The 16,783-nt window shown below is 31.8% G+C and overlaps 1 protein-coding gene across 3 annotated transcripts in view; it reads left to right on the forward strand.

Annotated features, from left to right (window-relative positions):
- Positions 1-16,783, forward strand: part of ATG5 (autophagy related 5) — a 131,638-nt gene that overhangs the window by 57,301 nt on the left and 57,554 nt on the right. For all 3 annotated transcript variants that reach the window (XM_074310183.1, XM_074310184.1, XM_074310185.1), the window contains one exon: positions 14,874-14,968. In XM_074310183.1, coding sequence (XP_074166284.1) covers positions 14,874-14,968 — 95 coding nt within the window. The remainder of the gene's footprint in view (positions 1-14,873; positions 14,969-16,783) is intronic.

Consider the following 16,783-nt stretch of genomic DNA (forward strand, 5'->3'; position numbering starts at 1 on the left):
TGGGCAGCTTAGATTACTTTAATCTTTATCTAAATATTTATGGGCTGGTTTAAATAGTCTCAGAGATCCTTTCCAACCTCATAATTATGATTCTGTGAATAACTTAAAATGGTCTGTTATGACCTGTTTACAATTCACTTATTATGTAACCCATATTGTTTGGCCATTCCACAATTAATGGGTACCTTCTTTGTTTCTCATTCTTTGCTACTATAAAAGTACTGGTATAAATATTTTTATATATAAGGCCTTTTTATCATTAATATTCTTAAGTTTTATGCTTGGTAGCCTTTTCCAACCCCTCTTAATTCTAGTGCCTTTGCTTCTCAATCATTTATATTTATTCTGTAACTTGTATGTAGTATATATGTTTGCTTGTTGTTTCTCCCATAAAATTATAAGCTTCTTGAGGTCATATATGGGCTTTTGTTCCTTTTTTGTATGCTCTAACACACTGTCTAGAATTTAATAAATGTTTATTGATTAAGTAGTGGCATCTCTGGGTTAGAAGACATTGACTTTTTAATTACTTCTCTCCATCATTTGATATTGTTTTACAGAGTAGTTATAATTAATTCACAGTTCCACTATCAATGCATGAGTGAATCTGACTTTCTTCTACATTGACTATTCTTTCATATGGTTATTACTACATAATTCTTTTCAGAGCTGTTTGTTTATATTTTTTGATCACTTATCTCTTGGTGAGTGACTACTAATTTTATGTTTGTGATAGTTGCCATTATACTCTGGCCCTGTTATCAGTGATATTCAACACATTTTTTCCCCCCAAATTAACTATTTCCCTTCTTGTCATATTAATTTTGTTTTTGAAAAAACTTTTCACTTTTATGTAATCAAAATTATCTGACTTATATTTTATAATATTGTCCTTCCCTTATTTGGTTAAGAATTTACAATCTACTTCAATCTATATAAGATTCCTAATTTGTTTCTCTTCTAACTTCTCTATGGTATGACCTTTAATACTCATGTTGCATATCCATTTAGAGGTTATTGTTATATAGGATATAAGATATTGGTCTAATTTCTGTCAAATTGTTTTCCATATTTCCTTGTAATTCTTAAGTAAAAAAAGGTCTAGGTAATTTTTGTTTGTAAGATTTGTTGTATATTAGATTATATGATTCTTTCTTATCTAAGCTTTTCCATTGTCCTATTTTTTTTTTTATCAGAACCAAAGAGAATTTTGATGATTAGTGCTCTGTTACATGGTTTGACATCTAGAAGTCCTATTCCCTGTCCATTCCTGCCTTTTTGTTTTTGTTTCCTTTGATTATCTAGATTTTTGTTGTTGTTCCAACAAATTTTACCATTTTTGTCTAACTCTTTAAAGTATCCCCATGGTAATTTAATTGACATTGCACTAAATCTATAAATTAATTTTAAGTATTATTTTCATTTTTGTTACATCAACACCTTGTTAAGGAACATTTTGTGATAATAACAACAGATACCAAGGATGTTTTGGTTTCCAGATAAAAATGAAATATCAAAATGCATGAATTTTACAGTTATTTTGAAAGGAATTTTCCTTTTTATTATTCCCTTTTGGATTTTGTTATTAGTATGTATAATTTTTGTTGTTGCGGTTAATTTTTTTTAGCTTTCTACTTTGGTGAAACCATTAGTTGTTTTAATTACTTTGATAAAGCCTTAGGATTTTCTGAATAAACTTTTATATTAGTAAACACATAGAATTTTATCTCTTTTTACTTTTTAAAATGTCATTAATTTCTTTCCCTTGTCTTATTGCTACTGTTAACATTTCTGGAACTGTCAAGTAACAAGGAAAGAAGTCTTTCTGTTATTTCTGTATTTATTGGGAAAGTTTCTAGTATATCTCTGTTACATATATAATACTAGCTTTTATATGAATTTTTAAAAATTCTACCTTTTGATTTTGAATAGACATTAAATTTTGTGTGTGTGTGTGTGTGTGTGTGTGTGTGTATGTGTTACTTTTTAAAGGTCTGATGCCTGTGTTTGAAATTTTTTGGTGTATGTGTCTATTGTATTTTGGCAGATTTATTTCTTTGTTTAAATACCATTATGTTTCTGGATACTTTGGGGTTTTTTTAAACATGTTTTGTTTTTAAATTGTGTGCATACATGCTGTTCAGCTTGAGCATAATGAATTTTTTTTTTTGTGGATAAATTACAGTAATCTTTTGCCAGGATTTTATATTCCTTAGAATAAAAGGATTCTTGTTGTTTTCTGCCCAAGCTGTCCAGTTGCCTTACTTACTGAAATACTAAGATATCTCTGTCCAGAAGTTCTTCTGTCCTCTTTTTAAGTGTATGCTTTTTCTGCCTGGAGTGAAGTAAAGAAGACCTGAAGTTGTCAAATTTGACTAGACATTTACTGGATTTGTGACACCCTTGATGAAGTCACTTAAGCTCTGTTTGCCTTGATGTTTGACAGATCGTCACTTTAAAACATGGGCTTTTTTTAACCTTAATATCTTAAAGTGCATCAGAAAAGAATTTTTATTTTCCAGTACAATTTTGAGGAAAGCTTTGTAAGCAATGATAAATTGTTCAGGTGTGAATTGTAAACCATCTTTCCCAGCTTCATTCACCATTCCTTAACTGTCTTAAGAGTTAGGTCATAACTGCACAGCCTTTCCATTTAATTATCATGATATATTTCTTCATGGACTCATTGAAGGGAGATGACTTAACGGATGTGTTGAGGCTTACCCAATTTCTTTCTGTGGTTGATGTTAATACTTATAATACTTTTCAGCTCACATTTTTGAAAATGCCAGGAGAATCTAGATTTCTAAAATGTTGGTATTAGAGAAATTTATAATACAAATAAAATTAATATTTTCATAGAAAATAGATTCATAGATTTTGTGTATAACTTTCCCTTTTAAATTTATACACTTGATTAGCCTTGAGAAGCTGAGAAGTGGATAACAAATTCTCATAGAGCTTTCAGAGTTGTTCTTTTTGTCATCTGTTTTGACTTTTGGCTATTCTTATTCTATTATTTTTTTTTCCCCCTGAGGCTGGGGTTAAGTGACTTGCCCAGGGTCACACAGCTAGGAAGTGTTAAGTGTCTGAGACCAGATTTGAACTGGGGTCCTCCTGAATTCAGAGCTGGTGCTCTATCCACTGCGCCTCCTGGGTGCCCCTTATTCTTCTATTCTTAAATATACTTCAATAATTCTCTTTTATTTTTCTTTCTCTTTTAACTTATTATTACTTTCCTCCTCCTTCCTACTTCTTCATTAATAAGATTGAGGCTGAGGGAACTAACCCCCCAACTTTCCAATATGCCTGATCAAGTAAAACAGATTCATACAAATAAACCTTTCCAAAAATGTGTTTCATTCTGTACCTTGAGTCTATTACTCATTAGTCAAGAAGTAGGCTGCCTGCTTTATCATCTGTCCTCTGGAATGATGGTTAGTAATTGAGTTGATAAGAATTTCTTTTCATTATTGTATAAATTATTTTCCTGGTTCAGTACTTCACTTTGCATCTGCTCATACAAGTCTTTCCAGATTTCCCTGAAACTCTCCCCTTTGTAATTTCTTTTAGCACAAGTTTTCCATTACATTCGTATATCATAAATTGTCTACCCTCAATTGATTAGCACCCCTTTAGTTTAGCTTTGCTACACAAAAAGAACCACAATTAGAACTTTTTTTCTTTCTATGATCTTTTTGGAGGTATAAACCCATTAGGTTATTTCTAAATGAAAAAGTGTGTACAATTTAATGAGTTTGGATAATTATTTGAAATTATTTTCTGGAATACTTGTACCAATTTACAACAAAACAAATCATATATTGGTATGCCAGTCTTCTCAATATGGATCATCTGTCTGCAAGACCTCCCTCCTCCTTTCATTGCTGAGCTCTTCTTGAAGCTTCCATTTTATAAAAGGGCCTGGTTTTCATTCCCTTCTTAGCCCTGTTGCTGGCTTCTAAATTTACAAACCTGCCCCTGCCCAAAGAACCTTCATCTTTTTTTTTTCATGAATTTCCTTAAACATTCTTGTTTTTTCAGATGGATTTTGCCATTTACCTTCTAACTCAAGAAGATAAATTCTTTGATAATTTGATTGGTATGATTCTGAACAAGCTTAATTTAAGTACTATTGTAATTTCTATTATATTGTAAAAGCTTACTTAGAAGACATTAATTTTTTTTCATTTATTTAGGTGACTAAATAAATTTTAAAGGTCATTTCTGACTCCATGATCCTTTGAAAATTACCAGTATGAGGTGAAAGAGATTTTTTTTTAAAACATGTTTCATGGTCAAAGGATATGAACAGACAATTCTCAGAGGAAGAAATTGAAACTATATCCACTCACATGAAAGAGTGTTCCAAATCACTACTGATCAGAGAAATGCAAATTAAGACCACTCTGAGATACCACTACACACCTGTCAGATTGGCTAAGATGACAGGAACAAATAATGATAAATGTTGGAGGGGATGTGGGGAAATTGGGACACTAATACATTGCTGGTGGAGTTGCGAAAGAATCCAGCCATTCTGGAGAGCAATCTGGAATTATGCCCAAAAAGTTAACAAACTGTGCATACCCTTTGACCCAGCAGCGCTACTACTGGGATTATATCCCAAAGAAATACTAAAGAGCGGAAAGAGACATATATGTGCCAAAATGTTTGTGGCAGCTCTTTTTGTTGTAGCTAGAAACTGGAAGATGAATGGATGTCCATCAGTTGGAGAATGGTTGGGTAAATTGTGGTATATGAAGGTTATGGAATATTATTGCTCGGTAAGAAATGACCAGCAGGAGGAATACAGAGAGGCCTGGAGAGACTTAAATCAACTGATGCTGAGTGAAATGAGCAGAACCAGAAGATCACTGTACACTTCAACAACAATACTGTATGAGGATGCATTCTGATGGAAGTGGAAATCTTCAACATAAAGAAGATCCAACTCACTTCCAGCTGATCAGTGATGGACAGAGGTAGCTGCACCCAGAGAAGAAACACTGGGAAGTGAATGTAAATTGTTAGCACTAATATCTGTCTGCCCAGGTTGCATGTACCTTCGGATTCTAATGTTTATTGTGCAACAAGAAAATGATATTCACACACATGTATTGTACCTAGACTATATTGTAACACATGTAAAATGTATGGGATTGCCTGTCATCGGGGGGAGGGAATAGAGGGAGGGGGGGGTAATTTGGAAAAATGAATACAAGGGATAATATTATTTATTATTTTTTATTATATATATATATTTTATAATATTATTTATAAATATAATATATAATATTATAAATTAAAATTAAAATTATTTAATTTTAATTTAATTTAATTATTTAATTTTAATTTAATTTAATTATTAAAATTAATTATTAAAATATAATAAATATAAAAATATTTTATAATATTATTTATTTTTTTTTATTATATATATATATATATATATATATTTTATAATATTATCCCTTGTATTCATTTTTCCAAATTACTCCCCCTCCCTCTATTCCCTCCCCCCGACGACAGGCAATCCCATACATTTTACATGTGTTACAATATAGTCTAGGTACAATACATGTGTGCGAATATCATTTTCTTGTTGCACAATAAACATTAGAATCCGAAGGTACATGCAACCTGGGCAGACAGATATTAGTGCTAACAATTTTCATTCCCCTCCCAGTGTTTCTTCTCTGGGTGTAGCTACCTCTGTCCATCACTGATCAACTGGAAGTGAGTTGGATCTTCTTTATGTTGAAGATTTCCACTTCCATCAGAATACATCCTCATACAGTTTGATAACTTTTTGGGCATAATTCCAGATTGCTCTCCAGAATGGCTGGATTCTTTCACAACTCCACCAGCAATGTATTAGTGTCCCAATTTCCCCACATCCCCTCCAACATTTATCATTATTTGTTCCTGTCATCTTAGCCAATCTGACAGGTGTGTAGTGGTATCTCAGAGTGGTCTTAATTTGCATTTCTCTGATCAGTAGTGATTTGGAACACTCTTTCATGTGAGTGGATATAGTTTCAATTTCTTCCTCTGAGAATTGTCTGTTCATATCCTTTGACCATTTATCAATTGGAGAATGGTTCGGTTTCTTATAAATTATGGTCAGTTCTCTATATATTTTGGAAATGAGACCTTTGTCAGAACCTTTGTTTTTAAAAATATTTTCCCAATTTGTTACTTCCCTTCTAATCTTGTTTGCATTAGTATTATTTGTACAGAAACTTTTTAGTTTGATGTAATCAAAATCTTCTATTTTGTGATCAATAATGATCTCTAGTTCTCCTCTGGTCATAAATTCCTTCCTCCTCCACAAGTCTGAGAGGTAGATTAGGGGGATAATATTATTTAAAAAAAAAAAAAAAAAGATCCAGGATCATTTAAAAAAAAAAAAAAACATGTTTCATATTATCAGGCAATTTGGACAATTATTGATTAATCAGTGCCTAAATATTTAGTGACATGACATTGTTTTTCATTTGGATAGCAAATCAAACTTGCTTATAGATTACAAGTCCCTTCTTACCTCTGTGTCTTTTAGAATCCTTGGCTTCCTTCAAGATTCACTTCAACTGACATTTTGTTAGTATTCTCTCCCTCCTCAAATTATCTTTTGTTTATTCATTTATTTGTGTATAGGACAGAATAAGAAGGGAAAAGAGTACATGCTGAATGAAAGTTTCTTGAAATCAGGACACTGATTTTTTGTTTGTTCGTTTGTTTCAGTGTTGCTTTATGCTTCTAGCATGCTGACTTATACAAGTATTCACTTGAGTTGAATTTGAGAAGATGTTTAGATAATTAGACTGTATTGACAAATAATACTTTCAAGATTTCCTTTATGTTAAAAGGAAAAGAATGCATTTTTTAAAAATGAATGCTGGTGCATATTGGTTTTAGTTTTTTTTTTTTTTTTTTTTTAAAGAAATGCTGTTATAAAATGTTAGAATCTGTTTTTTATAATATTAACCCAATTTCAAAATTAACTTGAAAAAACTCCTTAATTTTAAGAGTATCTTTTATGTTTGAATTGAATCTTGGTTTTAAAAAACAGCACATTGTTGGGTTTGCTTCTTGGAACCTATTAAAAATTTTGAAACTTGTATGTTGAGGTTTAGTGGCTGCTGAGGTTGAAGTTAGGATACAAAGTTTGTTATTTTTTTCCCCCAAAGCTAGGAAAGTTTGCGTTTTCTCTCCTTTTTATTGCAGCAGTTTTACTTAACTGAAAATGTTTCAGGTTATGGAAAGAAATTATATTTTGAACTTGACAAACTGAGTAGGAAATGAGTTTAAAGATACAGATTGTTAGTCCATTTAGCCTTTCCAGTTTTTTTCCTTTAGTGCTATAAGTGATTGTTTTATTTCGTTGGTGGTGCAGTAGAAAAGAACCTTGGACTTAACTTAGACTAAGAGGGACCTGGGTTCAGATCCTGGCTCTGCTGTTTATTAATAATTATTTGTTTGACCTTAGAAAACTTCCTTAATCTCTGGTTTTCTGCTTTGTACAATGTAGAGACTGGACTAGATCCTACAGTGTTTCCAAAAGTCAGTCAGTAAACACTTATTAAGTGTCAGCTTTGTGCTACACAGTGCTTAGGATACAAAAAGAAATAGAAGACAGTCCCTATCTTTGAAGAGTTCACAGTCTAATGTGGGAGACAACAAGCTATGTTATCTATAGGTTAAATAGGTAATAATTATAAGTAGGAGGTGTTAAAATTAGGAAAAGTTGGGAGTTTTCATTGGAATTTAAAGAAAGCTAGTAGGTGGAAATGAGGTGGAACATCATTCCAGTCATGAGGGAAAGCCAGAGAAAATTCCAGGAGCCAACAGTTACTATTGTCATTTTTTCCCCTCATCTTTGCCAACTTTCAAGATATGTTGAAACCTCAGGATTGTTTTGATTTTCATTTCTCTCAGTTTTAAAGTATTTCAAATCCATTATGTGACATACATTAAAGTAGTTGTCTTTCAGCCCAAAGAGCAGACCTGTAAGCCATGGACAGAATTTGCAGAGAAATAAGTTTAGCTTCATTGTAAGGAAAAACTTTTTTAAAAGTATAACTATTTAAAAGTGAAATAATGACAGATTAGGACATTTAGGCCTCATTTTGGGCAGGGAGTGATATGCAGGTAGGAGGTTTGGAGAAAGGGATGCTCTAGTGAATTGAGAACAGAAGAAAAATTTTGAAGTAGTTGTGATTCAATTAGAGATTGTAAAAGAATTGGTTTCATTGAGGGCCTTCTTGAGATTATGCAACATATATTTGTAGTTGGTCTAGTCAGCATAGTTTTATGATCTTTTTCCAGTTCAGTTCAACAAGTGAATAGAAGCTGAGGCAGCAGATGTTTATTGGAGCGATTAAAGATTAAGCTTTGACTGAGAATTATTAAGTCAAGTGACTCTGTTGTATAGTATATAGTTGAACTAGTTCATCAAAAGGTCAATATGGGGAAGAGGTGAAAGTGTAGTCAGCACATATAATAGCCTGCAATAGAACTCAGAGGCAAAGGGAACAGAGATGATCATAAGAATGAAGAATAGGATTAGGAATCTTAAGGTAAATGCAGAGATGAAATGACAAGGTAAAGGAATTTCAGAATTCATAAAATGGGTAGAACACGTTTCCATAATGGCAAGATCTAGGACATGACTATCTCTGTGTGTATTTGAGATAAGATGTAGGAGTAGGTCATGCAATTGAGTAGCTTTAACAACTGAGAGGTTGAGTAATCCATATGTATGTTGAAGTCTTCTAGAATTAGGGGAATAGGTGGGGTATTGTTAAGGACTGGGAGTCAAATACAGATCTCTGGCAGATTATATGAAAATTTTGATGTGGAAGTAAAGAAGTCCATTAATAGAGACATGTAATTATATGGTTAATGGATTTCCCGTTAAATCCCACCTCATCCATGAGGGCAGCTAGATGACACAGTTGATAGAACCTCAGCCTTGGAGTTAGGAGGAGCTGAGTTCGAATCAGGCCTGAGACATGTAACACTTACTAGGTGTGTGACCCTGGGCAAGTCACTTAATCCCAATTGCCTCCCTTCCCTTCCCTCCCCCCCCCCCAAAAAAAAAAAGAAAAGAAAGAAAGAAATTCCACCTCATAACAGGTATGTTTATGTGCCACCAGACTGTATCTCACAGAAGCTAGGGCTCAGCTCTTAGAAAGTTTACTTTCTACCAGGGTAGCAATACAATATGTATATAAATAAGTTTAGACTGGATAGTATTCTTGTCTTCCCATTAATAGGGGAGACTTCTTGGGAAGTTATACATGAAACTAAGAAATCTAAGAGTCAAAGGAAGAATTGTATTTCAGACATAAGTGACTGTGTTCTTTGTGAGAAAAAATATTTATAGTTTGTGCCTGACAGTTATTGGAAATTCTCAACTCTATTCATTTCTGCATCATGGAAGTTGATAGGTAGCAATCAGTTACTGCTTGTGAAGATCAGCTCAACTTGTTCTTATATTGTAATGCTCATTGAAAATTAGATATTAATCCTTGCGTCTACAAGTATTGTTAAATATGATTATACTTTATAAAGCAAATTGCTCATTTTATTAAAATGTTACAATTTATTTCGAGCTTGTTAAGCTTTTGTAGTAAAAAAAAAATCTTGAAAATCTTCACTTGTCCACAAGGTTTAGTTTCTTTTTAGAAGTCAAGTATATCTTTTATTTCACTTTCTGGGTGCACTCTAGAAAGAGACATACCAGGATAACACAAATGCTTAAGCTACTTTTTTTATTCTTATTTGTAAAAATTTAAGATAGAAGAAATTAAGGAAATGTTAATAGCTGATAGGATATGCAGAAGTCCCATTTCCATTTTTTCCATCTGTGTCTTAGTAGCTTATATATCCCTGTAGAATGAGTGTTATTGAATATATCAAGTAAAAATGAAATATAATGAAAACATTTACTTTTCATTACTCTAGTTTTTCTATGAAATAAAATTCATTATTGGAATCTTTTGATTTGCTTTGCAGTTTCTATTTGAACCTTAAAATTAAAAGGAATAGGAAAATTTACCATTGTTATTTAATAACCCCTCAGAAATTTTAGAAGACAAGTTTTAAACTGTTGACTAAAATGAGGTCTGTTAATTATCTTTTCATAGCTGTTATCTTTTTTTTTTTTTTAATTCATTTTTCCAAATTATCCCCTCCCTCCCTCTACTCCCTCCCCCCAATGGCAGGTAATCCCATACATTTTACATGTGTTTACAATATAACCTAGATACAATATATGTGTATAAATACCATTTTCTTGTTGCACATTAAGTATTAGCTTCCGAAGGTATAAGTAACCTGGGTAGATAGACAGTAGTGCTAACAATTTACATTCACTTCCCAGTGTTCCTTCTCTGGGTGTAGTTATTTCTGTCCATCATTGATCAACTGGAAGTGAGTTGGATCTTCTTTATGTTGAAGATAACCACTTCCATCAGAATACATCCTCATACAGTATTGTTGTTGAAGTGTATAGTGATCTTCTGGTTCTGCTCATTTCACTCATAGCTGTTATCTTTTGTAAAACTTTCTTTCATTGCATAGCTGACAGTGGACTTCATGTTCTTTATTCAATCTTTTTTTTCCTTGACAATATAAAAACTTTCCTTCTGTAAATTTCTATTCCTGGTGGCTCTGAATTCTTGAAAACTATGCTATCAAAGTTCTCTGCTTTTGGCAGATCATGGAAACATGAAAAGATTTCACATATAGATGCAGAGAACATATGTTATTTGTGAATCATTAGGTTAGCAATATACCAATTTAATACTACTGCTTTTTAAAAGTTTTATTCCTAATACTTGATAGTCACTAGTTGTCATGATAGATGTGAATAAGACAAGCCTTTGTCCTTTCTTATTTCTTAATCCTGAAACACTTTTCAGTATAGCTTTTGCTTTCTTTCATATTCCCATCAAAATCTTCAAATATCAAGGTTACTTATTGACTTTGATCTTGTCATAACACAGTGCTTGGCACATATTAAATACTTAAATGCTTTTTGACAAATTGTAGAACTTTTCCTCCTTTTTCATCTTCTGCAATACATTTGAGATATGCCACACTTGTTGCAATAGTAGTCCTTTATGTTCATCTTAAGGCTCTTAAAACAAGATAATCAAGTATTCCTTGAAATTGTTTGTTTTTACCTTTGGATATCAATTCTTTTAATTTCTTGATAGCCTTTCAAGGAAGAACACATGAACCAACCTTAGATTTAGTTACAACTTCCTTGTGTTTAGCTTCATTTATAGTATTGAGTATCCATATCTATATGATGTAGTTACTCTAGTAAGTAGTCCAACAATTGGTCAAGTGTTAAGCTTTACCATGAATGAACTTAGTGCTTATATGTGGTATAAGAACTATGTATTTCCCTGTATCCTTTACTCTGTCTTGCCACTTTACCACTATCCTTATAGGAGTAGAAGAAAATATGACCAAAGGTCTTTTAGTGCTTTTCGTGATTTTGTCAATTTCAGTGATAAAACAGTCCATGATTATTGACTAGCCTGAAGTGACAAGATTCTGTATGGTGAGCTGTGCTAAGTCACAGATGAAAGAGACACATTTCTCTTAATTTCTTACTTTAAGCCTTTGTAGTTGGTAGAATCAGATCTGCCCATATTTGTACTCAATAAGCTTTCTGTTTTGGCAAGATTGCCTCCATACTACTCCAGTATTTGTATGCTCTTGTGTTGATGTTATACAGTTTTTAGGAATTGTATTCACTTTGATTTAAATACTAAAAGACATGAAAAAAGATTGTTTTGGTGTGCACAGCACAACATGCGAAGAGGATTCAATATAAGACCAGAAATTTCCATTCCACAGTTTATTGTTGTGAAAAACTATGTAATAAACACTACGTCATTTTAAAAGCTACCCTTCTAAGTTGCTTGCTTCTAAGTTTTCTTTTGTTTTCTTTTTTGCACTTAAAAATTTTTTTTCTCTTCTTTCCAATTCCACTCAAGAAAAGACTACCCATTAGACACAATACAAGTTTTTATGTATATGTATGTGTGTAATACCGTGACATACATATCTATTTAACAGTTCTTTCTCTGAATGTGGATAACATCTTTTTTCATAGGTCCTTTGCAGTTGATTTATTCCTAATATTCAAAATGACTTAGCTCTTCACAGTTGTTCTTAGAACAATTTTGTTAGTTCTCTTAGTTTCATTATTTCATTTAAAATCTTTCTGTTACTTTTCTAAAATTAACCAGCTCATCATATAATTCATTAGTATTCCAACACAATCATATACCACAACTTGTTTTGCCATTCCTCAATTGGTAAGTACTGTTACAAATATTTTAGAACATATAACTTCTTTTCCTTTTCCTCCAGTTCTCTTGGAAAACAGATCTGAATAGTAGTATTGCTGTTTAAAAAGGGTATACACAGTTTTATAACTCTTTGGACATAATTCTAGATCACTCTCCCAAATGGCTGGATCAGTTCATAGTTCTCAATTTTTCCACATCCCCTCCAACAATTATCATTTTCTTTTTCTGTTATATTAGCCAATATGATAAGTGTTAAGGTGTATCTTAGAGTTGTTTTGATTTGCATTTCTCTAATTAATAGCGATTGAGACTCTTGGGGGGGATAATGAGGAAATTGGGGTTAAGTGACTTGCCAAGGTCACACAGCTAGGAAATGTAAAGTGTCTATGTAAAGTACTATGTCTATAGTAGCTTTCTTTGTCTGAAAACTGCTGATTATATCCTTTAACTATTTATTAATTGGGAAATGACTCATATTCTTGTAAACTTGACAAAGTTTCTATATATTTGAGTTATTTATCTGAGAAACTTCATATCAACATTTTCTCCCAATTTTCTTTTTCTTCTAGTCTTGGTTACATTGGTTTTATTTATATAAAACTTTTTAAATTTAATATCATCAAATGTCCCAAATAATGAACGTGCCAAAAACAAAATTATGATAATCATTTGCTGCAGTTATCTGCCTTTCTGTTTCTTAGTCAGTTCCTGATTGTAATATTCTCTAAAATGTAATCTGCTCTGGGAGCAGGTTTCTTGGGGGGCTTCTGGGAGCAGCCTTCATTTCAGTTCAGTAATTATCCCAAATGCATCTAGGTAATAAAATCCAAATCCTTTATTATCTCTTTCCAAGTCTTGTCTCCTTTCCTGCGGCCGGGTTAGCTTTCTTAGAGACCTTCTGTAGTCTTGGTTCTGAGAGCTTGAGCTCTGACTTCTGAATCTCCCTGACTGAATCCTGATTGAGGCTTCTAGCTTGTATATGCTCTCTTAAAGGTGTGAATCTTATAGAACTCTAGTAAGTACTTAGTACATGTACTGAACTAGAGAACTGTTAAATACCATGCTAAATAATCATTGTCTCTATCAATTCCACTGACTTAGCACCTTGTTTCAATTCTTGGTTTCAAGTTCAGAGTTTGGGCCCATAATACCAGATAGTTTTGGTAATGACTGCCTTGCAATATAGTTTGAAGCCTAAAACTGCTAAACCAACTGTTACATTTTTTTTTCCTTAATTCCTTTGATATTCTAGACCTTTTGTGCCTCCAAATGAATTATTTTTTTCTAGCTCAGTAAAATGTTTTAGTATTTTAATTTGGATGGTATTGAATAAATAGATAAGGTAAAATTGTTCTTTTTTATATTGGGTATGCCTCCCCATGAACAATTACTATTTATTCAATTATTTAAATTAATTAAGTTGACTTTATTTGTATAAAAAGTATTTTATAATTATGTTCTTGCACTTCCTCAGTTTGTTATGGGAGATATACTCCCAGGTATTTTATACTGTCTACAATTATTTTGGGGGTTAACTCTTACTAGCTCTTCTTGCAGGTTTGGTGATATATGGAAATGCTGATGATCTTTGTGGGTTTATTTTATTTCTTACTACTTTGTTAAAAATTATTGTTTCCATTAATTTTTTAGTTGAATCTTTAGGATTCGTCATATGCAAAAAGAAATAGTTTTATTATCTCATTGCCCATTCTGATTGCTTCAATTTCTTTTTTTCTTCTCCTATTGCTTTGATAGAATTTCTAATACAATATTGAATAATATTGATAATAAAGGGCATCCTTACTTCACTCCTGAGCTCATTAAGAAAACTTTTAAAGCTTATCTCTATTGAAATAATGCTTCTTATCATTTTAAGGAAAAACTTCCTTTATACCTCTGCTTTCAAGTAATTTTAATAGGAATGAGTTGTGTATTTTATCAAAAAGCCTTTTCTGCTTCTTTTGACATAATTATATGATTTAATTTGTTATTGATGCAGTCAGTTATGTTATGTTATGTTTTTCTTATGTTAGACCATCCTTGCCTATATTTCCCAGTTTTTTAAATTGCATGTCCATTTTGTTGATCTGTTCTTTATTTTATTGATAGAATTATTTAGAGATGTAAATTTTGTCAATATTATATGTTTCAATTCATAAAATGACAGCACACTTCCACCATCCTTTTGTAATTATTTGTAATAAATATTTATTAAAATTTAATGAGTTAATTTTAAAGTTAGTCTTCATCTGTGTGTATGGAAGTTTATCTTTAATCTGCTTGAGAGGATCGGTATACCCTTTTACCTAAATATGTCTAAGGAAACAAAAAACAGCGTGCCTTCTCCTTATTTTTTGACAAAACAATCTTGAGATTATGCTTTATCACTATGGAGAAACAAATCAGATTGAAAAGGCAAGAGAGAAAAATCTTGCCTTTTTAGAACACTGTAGGATAATTTTTATAGTATTTGCCCCTATTTTGCCACATTCTAGGTTTTTTGTTCACTTATTAATAAATAATTTATTTTTACAGATAAATTTGACCAATTTTGGGCTATTAATCGGAAACTCATGGAGTATCCTGCAGAAGATAATGGATTTCGATACATACCTTTTAGAATATATCAGGTAGGAAATTATTTTCACGAATAGCCATTTATGATCTTTACAATCTTGGTTCTTGGACATTCTAGTAACTAGCAAATTTTTGTGTATAACTACAGCATTTCTAATGAAATCATTAAATATTGAGGCATTATTAGTATTTTCTAGTTGTCTTGTAGCTACAACTAAAGTTGAGAAAATGCTGATACAATCGACTAAAGTTTTTGATTTATCTAATGTATAAATCATTGGTTAAGAATAAATATAACAATAATTCGTCCTTATATCATTTTTACAAAGGATTTTCATAGAACTTCAGAGCAATAAGAAATCTCAGAACCTTACTTATTATTTTTTTTGTCTTATAATGGCTTTTCTCTGTAACTGTTTCTAAATTCCCAGTGCTATTATGTGGGTCTTTGCCTAGTTAGAATATTTGTAATGAATACTATTTATTGGGAAAGTGAAACAGTTTTGAAAGTGATTGTTGCAAGTTTCTTGGGGGCTTGAGAGATTGACTTGTCAGTGTGACACAGTATATGCCAGAGGAAGACCTTACACTCGTCCCTTTCGGATTTTTATCAAGAAGGTTCTGTGGTATAATGCAAGGTCCATGGAGATTTCTGTTTTTTCTTTCTTATTTGGCTTTTATTTTTGTTGGAAGGTATATAAGTTTAGTAGATAGAACTCCTTTCCTGGAATCAGAAAGATCTGAATTAAGATCTGGCCTTACACACTTACTAGCAGTGTAATCCTGGGCAAGTCTTTAACCCTGTTTGCATCAGTTACTTCATCTATAAAATAAACTGAAGAGGGAAATTGCAAACCGCTTTAGTGTCTTTGTCAAGAAAACTCCAAATAGGGTTATAAAGAGTTGAACACAACTAAAATGAAATGTTTTCATTGTAATAACTACAACAGACATTAAAACATGTGCCATTAAAAAAAAATTAACAGAAAAAAACATGAGATATTTTAGTAGTTACTATAAGTTAAGTTCCTAGTTATTTGAATGCTTATGATCTATTATGGTAAATCAAAACAATTGTAGAATTAGGTCCTTTCTGCAAGTATTTTAACTAAATCTACTCCATCATTCACCTGAAAAAAAATTACCTTACTGTGATGGTAAAAATTATTTTTAAAAAATATACATTTTTACTATTAATTGCAAATAGAATGAGTGAGTATATTGTAAGTAGGTGGTGAGCAGCCTTTCCATTTAAAAGAAAAACAAAATATTTACTATTGTTTTTTTTCTGATTTTGAACATATTGTGTTCTAGTTAAGAAGATGCCAAAATATTCTTATTGCATATGTTTTATGAAAATTTGTATTTTCCTGGGGAATAGTCTTCTTTTCTTCATCTGTTGAGAAAGTGAAGTAAGGCTGATTAATACGAGCCTAATTATAATAATTGAATGTGAAGATAAAGAATCCAAGAAGACAGAGTAACATGAACTTAAAATGAAAAGTGTTACATTGATATCGTTGCCTGTTTGTCCTTAATTCATTTCGTTTTTCAAAAATAGTTCAAGAATATGCCATGTAGAATTTATCAGTCCTGATTTGCCTTTGTTATAGGAGAGCAATGCATACTCAAATATGTAATCCTTCATGATTGCTTGGCAGAGGAAAGAATTTGAAGATTATTTAGAGTGCAAAGAAAAAAAAAGAAAAAAATTTTTTTTTGCTGTCAGTCAAGGACTGCAGTAAGGTACTGAGAAAACATTTATCTAAAAAAATATTCATCTACACAGTATCTTTGTGAAAATCCAGAGTCTAGCAGATCAGATGTGCAAGGAGTAGAGGTTGCAAGTCCAGGGTCTCTCAGTAAAG

Source organism: Sminthopsis crassicaudata, chromosome 4 (genome assembly GCF_048593235.1).
Source record: "Sminthopsis crassicaudata isolate SCR6 chromosome 4, ASM4859323v1, whole genome shotgun sequence".
Classification (NCBI taxonomy): domain Eukaryota; kingdom Metazoa; phylum Chordata; class Mammalia; order Dasyuromorphia; family Dasyuridae; genus Sminthopsis; species Sminthopsis crassicaudata.